This window comes from Primulina eburnea, chromosome 5 (assembly GCF_022965805.1).
Source record: "Primulina eburnea isolate SZY01 chromosome 5, ASM2296580v1, whole genome shotgun sequence".
Taxonomy (NCBI): domain Eukaryota; kingdom Viridiplantae; phylum Streptophyta; class Magnoliopsida; order Lamiales; family Gesneriaceae; genus Primulina; species Primulina eburnea.
In genome coordinates this window covers 11,768,597-11,786,250 of record NC_133105.1, presented here as the reverse complement: position 1 = coordinate 11,786,250, position 17,654 = coordinate 11,768,597, and the positions used below count along the sequence as shown (strand labels likewise).

Below are 17,654 nucleotides of genomic sequence, written 5' to 3'. Positions count from 1 at the left end.
GAACCCATTTTGATAATGACAAAAACTCGTGGGAGACGGTCTCACGGATCGTATTTGTGAGACGGATCTCTTATTGGGTCACCCATGAAAAAGTATTATTTTTTATACTAAAAGTATTACTTTTTATTGTGAATATGGGTAGGGTTGACCCGTCTCACAGATTATGATCCGTGAGACGGTCTCACATAAGACTCACTCAACTTGGCAAAAACTTGTGTGAGACGGTCTCACGGGTCGTATTTGTGAGACGAATATCTTATTTGTATCATCCATGAAAAAATATTGCTTTTTATGCTAAGAGTATTATTTTTTATTGTGAATATGGTTTCTCATGAGACCTACTCTTTTAACTTAAATAAACATTTTAAATTACATTAAAAGAATATAATTAAATAAAAATAAGAAATACTATCTATATAACTCATCTGAAATATAAATTTTTATATATAACTTGTCATTTAGACAAAAACTTGTGTGAGACGGTTTCACGGTCGTATTTCGTGAGACGAATATCTATTTGGGTCATTCATTAAAAAAATATTACATTTTATGCTATAAGTATTACTTTTTATTTTAAATATGGGTAGGATTGACCCATCTCATAGATAAAGATCCGTGAGACCGTCTCATAGATAAAGATCCGTAAGACCGTCTCACAAGAGTCCTACTCCATAAGTATAAAAATTCATTTTGTAAAATTATCATCTTATTTTTGTTTTCTAAAGAAAATTTAACGTGTTTTATTTTGTGAAAGATCCAACCAATATCCACCCAATAAATTATTCATTAATGTGAAAACAAAAATCGGACAGCGACTTCCACCACACGTCCCCAGCGGAATGATCAACTAACTCAAGCTCGGTTTGATAAGGTAAAGTTGAACTCGAACGCATTATTGTCAAGATTTCGAATTGAAATAAATACATCAAGATTCACATTGGAATCTCGGAAAATGGGAAAAAAAGAGAGAGTAAATAAATGAAAGATTCAAAGGGAAAGTCATTTTAGTTTTGAGTTCGAGTTGGAGACGCTGTTAGTGTGTTATTTACCATTTTCTTATTCATGATTTCATGGGGTTTCCGATCTTTCCTTCTCTTTCTCCTTTTGTTTCTAGCTGCTAATTCCTTTTAACAAGAACATATTTTTTTTTATAGTTTTTTTAATGGGGTTTCCCGATCCTTCCTCCTGTAGCTCTTTTTTGTTTCTAACTGGTAATTTCTTGTGATCAAGATCGGATTTTTTTATAGTCTTACTTTTCTTGAGTTTGGTGATCCTTTCTCCAGGTAATATGCCACTTGTTAGTTTATCCTAAGAGATTGAATCTGGGAAGAAATTCGATTGATATTCGATGAAAAATGGCATGCCAGGTGCATACGTGGAGTTTGAGTGGTTTAGTGGCTGCTTTTCTTAATCTGGCAATAGCTTACTTGTTTTTGTGTGTATCTGCTGTAGCTTTCTTTGCTTCGAAATTTCTGGGCTTCTTTGGATTGCACTTACCATGCCCTTGTAAAAGTATCCCCAGTAGAGATAATTGCTTAAATAGGCTATTGGTTGATTTCCCTTCTCAGCAAGTGTCGAATGTTCAGCTCTCTGTTAAGGAGAAATTCCCTTTCAATGATTCCATATGGGAAAGAAACCACAATAATGATATCGGTGCAGATAATTGTGCAAATGAGATTCTTGAAATCGAAGGCGACGCATCGTGTAGTTCGGTGTCAGATGTGAGGCAGTCGAGAAATGTGGTTGGGGGGGACTTTGCCCAATGGGATGAGGAATACGATGTGAAGGGGAAAGGGGTCATCAGTTATAGGCCAAGGAGTAGATTGCATAGGCGAAGTAGAAAAGGTGGAGTCGACCATGGAAAGTATTCAGCGGCTTCGTCGTATGATCCTTCTTTACATGAAGAGATTCTAGGTAGCATTCCTCATTCTCATTCCTCTAGCAACAAGGGAGGCGATGGAATGACCCAAGGAATCACGCGGCCTGTTGATTATGGAGGTGCATATCACATTGAGTGTGAGTTCTGGACCTCTTCCATATGGATCTTTTTTTTAATTTTCTTTTTTTCTGTCGCTGAATTGCTGCAAGAAATTCTGGATTTCTTATGCTTTAACTGGTTACTTCTAATTATGTGAATCATTAGTCTTTTTGGCATTCCAAGTTATGGAAGTTGTAACTTCTTTAGCAGCACAAATTTTATCTTCAATCATTGCCCATGTAAGATTATTGAATATTTTTCTCACCATCTCCATTGCATATTACATAAATATGCATTTCGTTTATCTATATTTGACCACATATTTCTTTTTTCATTCCTTGAAATTAGATACTACACAATGCTTATGACTTCCCTTCTATGTCTTACAATGATATTCATCTTGCCTGACCTATACCGTGGTTGAGAACGACAAGAATGATAGTCCTGTTAGTCTAAATGAAGACTTCCACTCATGGTATGTGTGTTATTGACGGAGTCTTCCTGATTTGTCTGAAGTGGTGCAAGAGTTATCGCTCATCATTTCATCTAATTTTTGAAGTTGGTGCAGTTCTTTTTAGGTCATTAATAGCAACCAGAGTTAATTTCATATTAAATCCATTTGACTTACTGGTTACTAAAGACGCATCAACTTTTTTCTAGATTTTTTTGTAATAAGTTATTCCATTGTTTTTCATTAGTTCGGGTCGTGAAAGTATTGCTCATTCTTCCTCATATCATTATTGAATCTTTCATGGCTTCCTACATCTGTGACTGTTGTGATATATTAGCCACTATTGCAGCTTAAAGTATTTAATATGGACATTAAAATAAATACCCCAAATATGCTATAATAAAAATTATTATTTTTCATATGGGCAGTTAATTATGAGATTATGTTGTTGAGTCAGATAATGTTTGTGGCTTAATTCTTTTCTTTCAGCATCATTGTTTTCTGTTATGTAGGTAACATCTCATTTTCAATTTTTTTTAAATAAGATCCAAACTTGAAGCTTGTTCCGGTCTTTGAAACTAATTTGGTCATTGAGTTATTTGCATCTGGTTCTCAATTATAACTCCAATCATTTTATTTTTCCACGGTTTTCAATGAAGATAAGGCAAGTCTTCATATTTGTTAGCGGATTATGAGTGCATATCTTCAGTAGTTATTTTTGTTTGCTGCAAATCAGAAATTAATTTCTTGCATACCACTAAAGAGTGGATATTGGATAAAAGTTTCTTGCTTAAGGCAGGTGGAGCATCATAACATCTTCATTACGATGGTCTTCCATGCTCATTCCACTTATCCATGTCTGCCAGTTTAATTTATTTATTCATCAATTTACCTGGAAATTGTCTTTTATAAGATTTTGTTTCAGGCCTCCAAGTTTAGTATTTCATACACAATGTGAAAATGCCAGCTACTTATTGTTGTTAGAGGTATTGAGGATATGCATTTACAGTATCGTTACTCGGTTTCGTAGTGTACTACCATCTTCTAGCCAATTGCATTCGTCTTTATATATTTTCGGTAATTATATATGGTTGAACAGGTTTTCAATTTATTTTGAGATATCACATTATGATTCAATTCATTGGAAATTATGTTCTTTCTTGGAAGAAAAAAAATTATCCGGTACACTATTTAGTATCTCTGTGATTAATGTGTAGCTTCTAACGCTATTCTGTTTGTTTCTTTCTTACAGATAAGCAGGTTTCCTCAGTAGCAGGGAGGAGGAAAAGTAATCTCAGTAGTGTCCAAATGAATATTAGTTCCGATGATGATACAGAAATTAAGAAAAATGTGCTGTCCTGTTGAAGACTTACAAGAGTCAAGAAGTTTCTTTGGCCTAGAAGGAAATACAATCCAACTCTTGGAGCAAGAACTTGAAGAAGCACGTGCTGCTCTTGATGCCCTATATATTGAACTTGAAAAAGAGAGAAGTGCAGCTGCCTCTGCTGCAGAAGAGGCTATGGCTATGATTCTTCGCCTGCAGGAAGAGAAGGCATCCACAGAAATGGAAGCTCGGCAACATCAGAGGATTTTTGAAGAAAAATCTGCCTACGACGCTGAAGAAATGGAGATTTTAAAAGAAATCTTGGTGAGAAGGGAGATGGAGAAACACTTGTTGGAGAAGGAAGTTGATGGGTATAAGCAGATGATTACTCTTGGAAATCAACAATTGGAAGATGATGGTCTGGATGCGAGTGGTGCTCCACCAAAACTTTTTGGACTTTTGATTGATCCGAATGATGATCCTCTTCTGATGCTACGCCAATTTTCAGCATCTACTGAGATGAAGTTAATGACTGAAAATAGAAGTTCAAGTGGTGCTGTGAATGAATCTCCAATTCAAGACAAGGGCGAGAAATATATCTCGAAAAAACAACAAAACCTTGTGGGGAAATCGATACAAATATCTGGAAGTGCTAATAATTGGAAACATTGATCTTCAGGAGAAAGAGATTATTTCTACTGATGGTAACTTGTGTTTAGCTTCAAATGGTTCTCAAGAAAGTAATTTTCTCGAGAAATCTATCTCTATTGAAAGGAAAGGGCTAGAACAAAATGAGGAAATGAACCTGGTCCCAATGGATGAAAATAATTCTAAAATCAGTCAATGGAACTGGAACAAGTGACCTACATTATGTGCAGAGTTTTAAGCCAAAAGAGGAAGAAGTATGTCATGAATTAACAGTTCAGGTGATCAAACTTTAGAGAAAGACTCTCACGTTTACGATGTTCATGTTGTTGGCGATGGAAGTAGCATTTGCAACAATGAAAACATAAACAAAAGTGAAAAGCTTTCAGTAGGCGGTTTGTCGAAAGTTAATGATAAAAATTCCATCCCGTTTGAAGCCCTTGTGAAGAAGAGTGTCAACATCACGACGGATTGTCCAAGTACTAGTGGCCTGCATGCTGAAGTCAATGTCAAAAGGAGCAAATCAGATGCATATCACTGGACTTCCACCACTCATCCCGAATGTTACATCCAAGCTCTCTGATCTGCGGAGAAGTTCCATGTCTATTGTAGATAGTGGAATGGTAAATGTTGACAACGAAGTTGGGACAGCTTCTTGAAAGATTACGGATTGTCAAGGAAGGACGTGAAAAACTTAGCTTCAGTTTGGAGAATCGCGGAAGGGAAAATTTACAATTGAAGCGTCTGGAGGATACAGCAAGTCAGGTTCAACAGATTCGGCGCTTAAGAGAACCAGGAAATGCTGTAAGATATTTTCTTTGCTACTTCCCACCTCTTAGGTTTGACGTTGTTTGCATATAATCTTTTATCTATTTTATATGTTAAAATTATGATTCTTGTCAAGAAAGTAGGGCAAATGTCATGTAGCCACCCCGTGAAAATCTCGAAAAAGCTTATGTAACCCTGGTATAAAATTAATATTATTGTATAACCTAGTGTTTTTAAAAGTCAAGCGTAAAAATATCATGCAAATACCCCGTGTTTAAAGACACGGGGTTTTAAAAGATCTTTGATGTCACGTTAGGGGTTTTATGCTTTTTCGATATTTATCGGGGTTGATTGATAGATGCAATTTGGCACAAGAAAGTACATTTGCTTCTTCCATCCTTTATTCGTTTTGTTTATTTCTTGAAGTTATTAGCCTTGCTATGAATTTTGATTTCAGTTTGGAGAAGATGAAAATTGTTGGGATTTTGTTTGTGCTCTCTTAATCAGCTATTTGGGATGAAACCTTTTTTTATTCGCATGGCTCTAACTTAAAGAAGAAAATGACCACATAAACAAAAATAAAAATCGACATATTCTGTTCAACATTTCTTACTCACTTCAGAATATGACTTCTAGTTCTTGTGCAAACATTGTGGAACTTTACTCCCCATACGGCCAACCATTTTTTTTCAAAAAAAAACAAGAGTGTGTAAGAGCGAACACATGAATTTTTTTATTCGACTTTTCTCCGTCTTTTTGTATAAAATTGTCATCCATATATATGGTTCGGAATAGCTAAGCACTGACCATATCCGGAAAAATTCTTCTAAGCATTATTCTTTATCGGTATTCTTTGATACAATACAACTTGTTGGGATGAAAAAGTTTTGTTTGCTGCTCGTGTGTTTTTTCCTTGCCACTTTCAATTTCCGATTCTATGTTTCTATCTTTCTTATCTACCATGTTTCTAATCACAATTGAATGTGTTTATATTGTTTTCATTTTCTCGTAGAAGCATTGACCTTCAAGAACAGTTTTTCAATTTTATATTGATTAAAAGAGAGATTGATGAAATAAAATACAATACAAAAGAATCATGTAGATCGGTCCTAAGGCCTGCATCCATGCCAAGTATCCATAGTGCTAAAAATCTCATCATTCAAATTTTTCTCATTCCTTGAATACAGCCACCCGCCTTGTTATGCAGTTGGAAAATACCGCAGTCCTTGTATAGGAATATTCTGTAATCAATACTTATTAGATATATTTTCTTGGTAGTTTTGACATATTTGAAGTCCGTGCTACTGACAATACTATTACACAGACTTTGTCCAAGAAAAAACGGTGCAAAAGTGTTTCTTCGGGACACCAAAGAAGCTCCTGAGGTATGATTAATAGCTTTCACTCATAAACGAGTAACCAACGTGTTTATATTAGTGCAAAATAATGAGTAAAACTATTCCAGGTGGATTTTTTTTCTCTCATGTAGCTTTGTGATGTATACGATGCCTGAACACGAAGATGATACTAGCTGCTACAAGAAGTTGCTCCAAACGTTCGGTAATGAACTCGATTAGGAACTATAGGACTGAAAGAAGCCTGCTTGTTTTGTTAGAAATGTGTGCAGCCATATTATTTTAGATTTCTGCCTGTGTTTTAAGAAGTTAGTCCCTCATAATAAACATTTTGTATTCCTTGTATAATAGGCTTTTGTTTGCATGTATTTTTGTTCTCATGTAAATCTTCTCGGTTCTTGGATTAATGTAAAAGAAGTGTGTGTATCCGCAAAGCATTGATATTTTCCAGAAGTGTGTGTATCTGCAAAGCATTGATATTTTCCTGCGGCTTACTTATCTGTTGGTGTTATTTGTGCCTAGGTGAGGGCGATCGATGAGTTGCGGCAGCGGAGCCTTCGTTTTGTCGTCGGTGGTCGGGTGTGTGCATATCTATGTTATGCTAGTACTAGATATAAAGCTCATCCTCGGTGGTCGGTGGCCTGATTTTGTGACATCGATTGAATTTTTCAAAAATACTTTATTCAACTTAGAAATCAATATTTTTTATTTATAAAATACTATAAAACATATTTTAGTAAATTTAGAACTTACCCAGAACTTTTTGTATCTCACCCACTTTCCAAAGTTAAAAGAAATTCACTTTATCTATACAAATTACAAATATATTTAATATAGTTATATCATTATTTTTCTAAAAAAATATTACATATTATCTAAATATAATTACAAACTATAATAAAATAATCACAAATATTATAAATATAAATATTTGTAATTTCATATAATAATTAAATAAACTCCAAAAATAATCATAAAAAACGAATTATACATGCTTATGCAATGTGTGCACAATGGTACAAGACTACCGGTATACATCAATTTTCTAGTTGTAAGATCGATCTAAGTGTTTAGAAAAAGGTTGAATAAACACCTAAACACTTAAAACACAATATGAAATTTTTTTCGTTTAGTTTAGACGAGTTGACAACTAAACTGACTATTCTCGAGTGTCTATATCAGTTTGCTAACATATAAGTGCGGAAGAAAGCTAGACTGACATATTAAAACAAGTCACAGAATGAATGGGAAGGGTAGGCTGAAGTGTAAAGTAGACAGATATGTTTCTGGATGTTCAGGCTCTTATGTCACCCTTTCTTCCTGTAGGAAAGTTCACACTATAAGACTTTGGATGATACAAGTAAGTTGCAAGATTCCGATTCAGTTTGGTCTTAAATACTGTCAAATAGAAACTCCTAGTATCTCAAATTGATTAATAGACATTCTACAAACTGTTATACACGAGTAATACAAAATGATACGAACTTAGCATGAAATGATCCTTAAATGATCGAATAAAATTCTTTTAAGAGTTTGCTGAACTGATTCAGTTTTGCTCAGATATATGAAAGCTTTAGAATACTTAATATTATAAGGGAATGATTAATTCATTTCTAATGTCAACTCATCCTCTATATAATCTAAAAATAGATCCACTCAATCAAAATGTCTGTTGGTTGTTTAAACCATGTCAACGTTTTTCTGATACTTTGTACACTATTACAATCAGTCTTGACTCGTACACTATTGTGATCAATTTGTTCAGACTATTTGATGTGGACATCAGTTTAGAGTTTTGTCATAGAATGATTATGATGTTTGGTAAACTGAAATCCTTTAGATTTATTTATTCAGTTTTAGAGCGATGTAATTTGTTTAACTGTACCAGCTGTATCAGTTTCTCTTAAGTCAGTTTTGCCACAATATTATTTGTTAACCACCAAAATGTACCAAATTCTTGATCCAACAATTTCTTCTTTTTTGGTGTTTGACAAAATAATACAAAAGTCCAATATAGACAACTTAAATTGAGGAGCAGCTGATGAAAATTTATTATCCGAAATTGATAGTTAAAATTCATTCTTGTTCTACATTCATGTTCTCAGATACTGATCCAGACCGTTCAGCAGACCTTTTTGTTTCTTCTTCTCTTTTTTTTTCCAACACCAGGAGTATCTACATATCGTCGTAGAATATACACAACTGAAGCCATTTGGGTGTGAACTGAATAAAATTTGGACGATAGGTTGGTGTGAACCTAATCATCTTCTGTGAAAGTGTATCATGAGAGCTGGATAGTTGAAAAGTGGATGCACAGTTCTTCGCAAAGAATCCAATTGAATGAACAGAGATTGAATATCTTCGGATAAATTCTTAAGATACTTGACTACTTTGTCTTTTAGATTTGCAATGTCAGTATCAGTTAGTGTCTGTCCAGTCTTGATTTGAGAGATAAGAGAAGATATACCGGTTTGACTCGTAAGGATGTCATCCAATTGAAATTCTTCTCATATTTTCATCTCTAGTGATTCAGTAGGGATGTTTTCTTTAGGCGCATAAAATAAGATCAGCATGTTGCTTGGTTCAACATTATCCATTGATTCAACCAGTTGAGCATGTTCAGTTTATGACTCTGTATAAGTAGAATGAGCTATTGTAATGGTTGATTCTTTGTCAATTGAAGATATTGGAGCGAGATGAGGAAGTAGAGATTCAGCCACAAAGGATGAGAGATCATGACACTGGTAGAGGGAGCATGAAGGTGTCGAAGAGCCTTGTGTATCTTCATCAGTTGACTTAGTGAGTGTGATGCAGGCAGTTGCGGCAGTCGGGCTTCCATGACCGTGTCAGTTGACATTGGCGCAACTGATAAGAGTTCAACTGGAACTTTAGTTGAGATAGGAGCTTTGTCAGTGGAGATGCATGAAGGTGTCGAAGAGCCTTGTGTTGCAAATGGTTGGTATGTCGCCAATTCTGAGGATTTCTTGGAAGACTTGCTACTCTTAGTGTCAACTGCAATGAACAGTTGTTGGTCAATTTCCAAGAACTTGGCTTGCATTTGAAGAGAGATCAAATCTCTGTCATCATGACTGGTTGGGCAAGTTAATTCCTCATAAATCATAGTAAGTTTCTTAATGCGTATAAGGTTGAAAAAGTGGTCTCGCATTTCCATTGCATGAGAGACTGATACAATCTTCACAGCTTTCGTCATCATTTTCTCAAGAGCATTGAATTTTACAAGTGTGTCTTTATTCTTCAATTTCCTAGCTGGAGTGATTGTCCAAAACTGGTACCATTCATCTTAGAATTCGATTTTGCTCTCCGCATATTCATTGACCTCATCCATTAAGAGATCTATCTAAGTTTGAAAGGAAAATTGAGGCAGCAACTGCTCAGATTCTTCCATTTTCCATTTCCCGTTCTGTTAGGATCAGTTGGGTGTGATAAAGTGTTTAGAAGGGGGGTTGAATAAACATTTGACAATTTTCACAACTTTTCGATTGATGAATCAGTTTAGTGATAAACTAAATTCAGGAATCTTGTTGTCAATGTCAATCAACTAACTTGATAAAAGTGCGGAAATAATTGAAAGACAGATAAAATATAATAGATAAGAAAGAACACGAGATTTGTGGATGTTTGGAGATTTCAATTACTCCTACGTCACCTCTTCTATATAGAAGATATGATATTCACTAAAAGACGTTGATCTATACAATGAATTTGTATAAACCCACTTCAGTTTAGAGTTAACAATTCCAAAACCGAAATTCTTAGTAAAATTTGTATCACTACTCAACTGATGTAATTTCTAAGCACGACTGATCTTACTAAGATTGAATAAAATAACAATGAATGTTTTGCTTATAGCTCAAAGTATAGCTTCAAAGCTATGGATATGTATGATAAGTGTGATCTAATGTAAAACTGAGCTTTGAAATAATATGCGTAGAGTTCTAACTGAAAGGCTTGATAATCGGATGACTCAGTTAACTCTGTATGTATTGTGTTATTCTTTCCGTGTCGTTCTCAGCTGATCTTCTCGGCTATTAATAGGCTTTGATTCCAACAGTAACAATGAATACATTTGAATATGTATATCCGTTGTATAGCCATGTCAACATTATTCTGACAGTCGTACACTGTATCTTTTCTGAAATGCGGCGTTCACACTGCTTCTGTACAAACTATTGGTTGTTGGCTACGTCATTAACTAATTACGTGTAAAGCTGATAAAATCACTTGACTTCTTTAGCCGATAGGATTAACTGATCATTCTCAACTAATTGTAGTGTAATTGACCGTCTCAATTGATCGTTCAGTTGACAACACATTTCAGTTAGTTTCGCTCAGTTCAGTTGCCTAGAATTATATACGCATTAATCTTCAGTTTAGGCAACTATCAGTTTACGAATCTTCAGTTCAGCCACATTCAGTTTTCTTGATCAGTTGTTTAATCTTTTCACGATTAATTTGTCAAACTACGAAATTTCGTTTCCAAAATTTCCTCTTTTTTTGGTGCTTGACAAAACTTAGAATATATGAACTGATCAAACTGAGCTCTAGTAGATAAAATAATCTTTTATTGATAACTCTTTCAATGTATAGATTCGTAAAAGAATGAAAGAATAAAAGATTTTCTGAAAAAAAGAATCTTCTTTCAGTGTAATGATTCGTACAAAGAATAAAAGAATAACTGGCTGAAAAATCTATCAAAACTCACAGCTGAATAAAGACGTCGTCTTCTAACTGATTTGGAATTCTTCATTTCTTTGCTCTTTTATCATTTGGTCCTTGATCAGTTGGTTGACTGGATCTTTTCTTAGATATCTACTGCTGTTCTTCCCCTTTTTTGTCAAACCCATCAACCTTGCGGGATAATATACAGACTTCTGAGGTGACTATTTATATATATATATATATATATATATATATATATATATATATATATATATATATATATTCATCATCTGTTCCTGCATCTGATCCAATCTCAAGGTCATGCTGGTTTGTATAAAATCCATTCTATTGATTAGCATGTCTTGAGTCTGGAAAAGTGCTAGAACTGTCACTCTGTCCTTTTTCAATTGATCTAATTGGAGAAATAAGGAAGTGATATCCTTAGTAACTTGGTGTAGAATCTTTAAGGTATTTTTCCTTTGTGGAATCAATCTTCAAAGTATGCAGCAATTGGGTTGACTTCATATCAGAGATAATTGAAATTAAATTGTGCAGACTGGACTGAACATCTTCTATCATAGTATCAGTAGCCATTTGTATGTGAGGAGACAAGGCTTCAGACGATTCTTGTTCTTGCTCTCTGTCTTCTTCTTTGAAAATGACCAAGACTCTATTTCGTGATTCAGTCACAGCTGTAACAATTTCTTGAATAATTTCTTCAACTACCTTCTGTTGAGGTTCTTGAGATTGGGTGGAAGTCGGAGCAGCAGTAAAGCTGGTAGCCTCTTCAGTTGGTTTGTCAGCTGACATTTCAGCTGGCTCTTCATTTGGCACTTCTTCAGTTGGTTCTAAGTGCAACTGAGCCATATCAGCTTCAGCTTGAACCACTTGTTCAGTTGTGGCAGGTAACTGAACTTGTTCTACAACGTTGGATATTACAGCCTCTGAGGATGTTTGTTCAGTATTGATGAGGTCTTCAACTAGTTCATCAGTTCTAGAATTCAGCTGGATGTCAGTGACAACTGATTGTATTACTTCATCAACGTTTGCCAATGATAACTCATCATCGGTGTAAAGTTGAAGACCTGCTGGAGGAGATGGAAGAGCATAAGATTAAGGCTGAGCATCCTTGGAAGAAAGATTAGTTGCTCGCTCAGACTATTCAGCAACTGCTTCTTGGGATGGCTCTGGATGATCCGTCGAAGTTTCAGCCTGCTCTTTGGAAAATGGACTTTGGGAATTAGCCGGAATAATCAATTCTTGTCTCATTTCCCAATCTTTGATCTTCATCTGCAGTGATAAGAGATTTGTGGCCAACTAATCAAAAATTGCTTTGTCATGGAAGATAGTTGGACATGTAGGATTATAATTCTTGCGTAGCTGAGCTATTACTTGAGCCACCTTTGTGGCACACATAAAATCAAAGAAGTAAGTCCTCCTCTCCAGCGCTTGAGCAATCGTGGCAGCTTTAACTACCTTAAGGGCTATTGTTTCCAAAGCAATGAATTTTTCCAAAATTGATTTTTTCTACAATCGCTTGGAAAATACTTCAGTCCTGAATCTAACTCATTCATTATATAATTTCATTTTTGATTCAGAGAACTCATGTATTTATTCCCATAGCAGGTCAATATGAGTCTGAATCGGGTCGTTGGTCTGGCCTCTTCAATCATCTTGCCCTTACCTTTTGGGTCAGAGAGGGCATGAGTAATGCTCAGCCCAGAAACTGTTGAATCCACTTTCTCACGTATCACCACTCCCTTTGGTCTTGCAAAAAGTAGTGTAGTTGGACCGGTGATAAGGATCAGTGGTGCCTTCACTCCAACTTCTTTTTGTTTAACACAAGATTCGATGATAATCTTCTTTGAAGGAGCAGTTAGAGGAGGTTGCTGAGAATCAGTTGAGGGAGCAACTGGAACTGCCCTGATCCGTATTGCACTTATGGGTTGTTCAGCTCCAGTTGACTTCGGTCTCTCAACTGGAATGGCTGCAATAGGCTTGATTTTCTGGGTCCTTGTCTTTTTCAAAATTTTCAGAGAAAGGGTTTTCTCCGATTCAGTTTCACTGAAAATCAATTTCCTCTTGATTGCCTTTTTTGACTTTTCCAAGTCCTTGGCCTTCTTTACTGACTTGGGAGCTAGGTGTTTCCCAATCTCTTTTTTGACTTTTATAAACTGCTCCGGAAAAATGTCCAGCTCGGTCTTCGGTGGCTGAACATTCTTAGTAGTGAAGACCTTGTATTTGGATGACTTCTCAGCCGAGTCATCTACCAAACCTTTGCTATTCAAGAGGGAGCTGATAGGCACAACATAACCTTTGGACTGTGAAGGATCATTTGCTGAGTATCTTTCGGATGCTTTAAACAAAATATTCTCCAATGAGCTGCAATAGCTCGTGTTCTAAGAATATTAACATCGATTAATTAAATCGAGTTTGGTTAAAATCAAGCAAAAAAAACTTGAAGTAATCCTTCGTAAAGAAACACTGATCTATTAGAAAATATTTTCTCATGTAAACTTAATAACCGAAAAAGGGTAGATTAGTTTTTGCATTCATTAGTTCAGTTATGATGACAACTGAACTGACGAATACTCTAACTGATCCAAACAGTTTGAAAACAATAGTTAATCAGTTAAATACACAAGATATGTTTATGGATGTTACCACAACATTTTATCTCGTGTAAACTGAATAACCGAAAAAGGGTAGATTAGTTTTTGCATTCATCAGTTCAGTTATGGTGATGACTGAACTGACGGATACTTTAACTGATCCAAACAGTTTGAAAACAATAGTTAATCAGTTAAATACACAAGATATGTTTATGGATGTTCGGAGATTTCAACTGCTCCTACGTCACCCCTTCTACCGCTTAGGTTAGGATCCACTAGAAGACTTTGATTTATACAACTCTTTGTACAAACCCACTCAGCTAGGACTTACACTGCTGCCTAAACTGAACTCCTAGCTATGACTGAAGGTAGCATCTTCCAGCTAACACATCTTTAACATCTATATGTAAAAGACTACATACACAAGTTTAACGTCTTTGTGCAAGATTGTATATGAGTGGTTGAGAGAGTTTGTGTGTGAGAACTGAACAAGGATGTTCTCACACAATGAGGGAGAATAGCTTCTAGACTAAGCAGATAACACGATAAGGTGTCCCCCATGGCTGAATGCTTCTGGAAGCTGATGTGCAATGTGCGTGCCATTTCTTTCCTCTCTTGAAGAAGCTTTTTGTTTTGTATCTTGTTCTTTTTCTTCAGCTTCTTCTCGTTGTATATTTTTCTTCTTGTTCTTCTTCTTGAGTCTTCACTGATCTTCATCTTCCTATTATAGGCGTAAAGTTTAGATCGTACAGTTCGTACAGTGAGACTCATTTATTGTATCTGTTGCAATTTGAATCGGCTTTTTGGAATTTGTGTCTCGAATTTTCGACTGCCCTTCTGAAGTGTTTTGTCTTTAATGCTCTGATGTAACATCCATTATTGTCCTTTGACTGGACACTCTTTGTACCTTCACGCACAGTTGGAATCCACTGAAAGAGTTTGTCTTCATATGCAACTGAAAGATTCTGACTGATGTTTCAAACTGGTTAGCTAAATTGATCTTCAGTTGGGCTGGTGAAATCAGTTGTCTCGTCAGTTAAACTGATTTCACTCTCGTTCAATTGGAATTTGAACAACTGGGTTTCTTCATCAGTTGAACACTCCTTTGGCTGGCCAGGCTTCTGAGGTTCTCCTGCTGAACCACCTATCAACTGGACAATCAGCTGGACTACTTAAATGACGTAACAGTTAGACTGATTCAGTTTGAGTGATCAGTTAGGTCTTCAGCTTGTGATGTAAACAACTCGTCAATGATCCAAGCTTCTGCATACTAAGGTAGATTATTAGTAACACAAATTAACAAGTTTTGTTATCATCAAAATCGATTGAGAAATTGAAAAGTTCCAACAGAATGTTTTTGTCGACTGAACCATATTTTCAGAGTGTTGAAAATAATGGCCGACTAGTTCAGTTTTCGTGCATTTATCACAGCAGACATAACTTGAAATTTCTCAAGTGTGAGGGCAGCAAAAGAGCCTGCCTTAGCCAAAACACCCTTGGCAACTATGTCTGCCAGCAACTGATATTCATACTTGAGCTCCTTCTTGGCATCATAAACGTTTATCTTCTTCCCATCAGCAGATAAAAGTGTTAGCATCTCCTTAACATCAGCAACTTTCACTTCAGAGAACTAAGAAAGACCATCCGAGGGCAGTTGGAAAAAGGTGCTGAATGATTCTTCATCTAAGACCAGAAACTTACTACCGACAGTGGTTGTGATTTTTCCTTCAGCAGCGATGTAGCGGTTGTCGTAGAAGTCTTGAATCTCTTTAGAGTAGATTTCCTGAGTAGATGACCCAAAAAACTTCTTCAATTCAGCTTCTTCCAGCTTCAGAAAGACACTTCGAATGGATTCATCCTTAACAGAAAGGTCTGAATCAAAATCAATAGTCATATCATTGAGGATGTATTCAGGAATTTGACTTGCCATTTCTGAGTTGTTGGAGGATCTGCGTAAGAGAAAACGTTTTGGTAGTTTGATTTTCCTGTAAGTTGAAATGCTTGTAAAGAAACTGAAATGAAGCAGGTTCATTTTTTATGTTGGTGACTGTTTGAATTTTTTGGACATGTTTCAGTCCAAAATGAATTGACGTAAAAACGTGTGTTCGTAACGTCCACTATTCGTTTTCTTAAAAAGTACTAGAAATATACTACGAGTTCAGTTATTTGATTTCCTTTTACTCTAGTTTTGTCAAAACACCATAAAGGGGGAAATTGTTGGAAACTTAATTCCGGTGTTTGACAAGAGATAAACCAACTGAACTAAGCAACTGAATCCAGCTAACTGATCGACGCAACTGTATTATAACTGAACAGCTAACTGTTCTTTCAGCTGAACATCTCTTCAATCATTCTCGTCAACTGACTCTTTACCAGCTGATTCCTCAGTTGTACACGTCATCAGTTGAAAACGACAACCGACAAAAAGTACAACTACCTGCAACTAGTAGTGGAACGCCGCATTTCAGAATGAGCAGTGTACGACTGTCAGAGAATATCGACGTGGAAATCAACGGTTAGAATATTCAAATATCCTTTAATGTTACCGTTGAGAGAGAAGCCTATAAATAATCGAAGATAGCAGTCGAAGAAACAACGACTGATTTCATCTATTACATTCTACTTGTTGTTACACTGCAAAAATATCTACTCACATTCAGAAGTTAAAAGCTCACGTTTACTGGTTATATCAGTAGCATTCAAGGCTGTATTCTCGAGCTTAAATAGAACTGTGTAATCTTTGATAAGTTTTTCTAAGTTGTGCTAAGATCAGTTACCATCTGTAAAAGTGTTATATACTAAGAGTTTCAGTTGTGGCAAAGTGATAAGTCCAAAATGAAGTGGGTCAGTGCAGTATCTTGTATTTGATCAAAGTATTTTAGTGGATATCCTATCTTCGTGATAGAAGGGGTGACGTAAGAGTTATTCAAGTCTCCGAACATACATCCAGAAACAAATTGTGTTATCTTTACTTCAGTCGTTACTTTTCAGTTAGATACTCTATCTTTCAGTCAGTTTATTTTCCGCAACTGTTTCATTCAGTTTAACTGATTGTCATTGACCGACGTGTACCTAGTATCATTTTATAACAAAACTGAACCCAAAAATTAGAAAACGTCATGACAGTGCTCTGAATGCTGTTTTATATGCTAAAATGTTTATTTTAAATGGTTATGGAATGTTATGATTATTTATGGAATTTATGATAAAACAATAAAAGTTAAAAGATATGTTGCGTGCTTGTTTTTAAAGGAAAATTATATTAAATACATGATTTTATAAAGTCATGAAAATGTGAAATATTGGAGGAGGTGAATTAATTGTGACTATTGAGGATATGATGATATGAACGGGGATATCATGAGGGAAAAGGCTCCAGAGGGAGCCCATTTATGGGAGAAGGCCCAGAGGGAGCCCGACGATCGTATTTCCATTCGATGATGATAGGCCAATGCTCAGTTGACGGGTGAGAGTGTCGCTGATGTCCCTACCGCCCAGTACTGTGGTTACATGTAGATGGATCCATCGACTTTTTGAGGATGGGGAAAGTCACAATTAACGATCTGAATTCAATAAAAAGGAAAAGATATATGATCATGATGAAAGGATATATGTTATGAAATGAGGAAAAGAAAAAATGTTGAGGTTTATGTTATGCATGTCATGAAAATGTTATTTTTACGTGAAAGTATTTTCACTGTTGCTTGTGTTATATACATATTATTTGTTATAAAGATTATGATGTGTTGAGTTTTTAGACTCACTAGGTGATGGATATATGTGAGTTTGATGGAGGTCTTGATGGTTGACCTGATTGGACTGTAGGTGCACATAACCCGAT

At 35.7% G+C, this 17,654-nt stretch overlaps 1 protein-coding gene across 1 annotated transcript; it reads left to right on the top strand.

The window, feature by feature from the left end:
* The first annotated feature begins 881 nt into the window (after window positions 1-881).
* LOC140831370 (uncharacterized) lies at window positions 882-7,262 on the top strand. Its single transcript, XM_073195120.1, is given in 7 exon segments — window positions 882-2,016; window positions 2,144-2,217; window positions 3,766-4,421; window positions 4,847-5,042; window positions 5,044-5,202; window positions 6,491-6,551; window positions 6,632-7,262. Coding segments are annotated over 6 exon segments (1,806 nt in total). The 5' UTR covers window positions 882-1,355; the 3' UTR covers window position 6,551; window positions 6,632-7,262.
* Window positions 7,263-17,654: the final 10,392 nt, after the last annotated feature.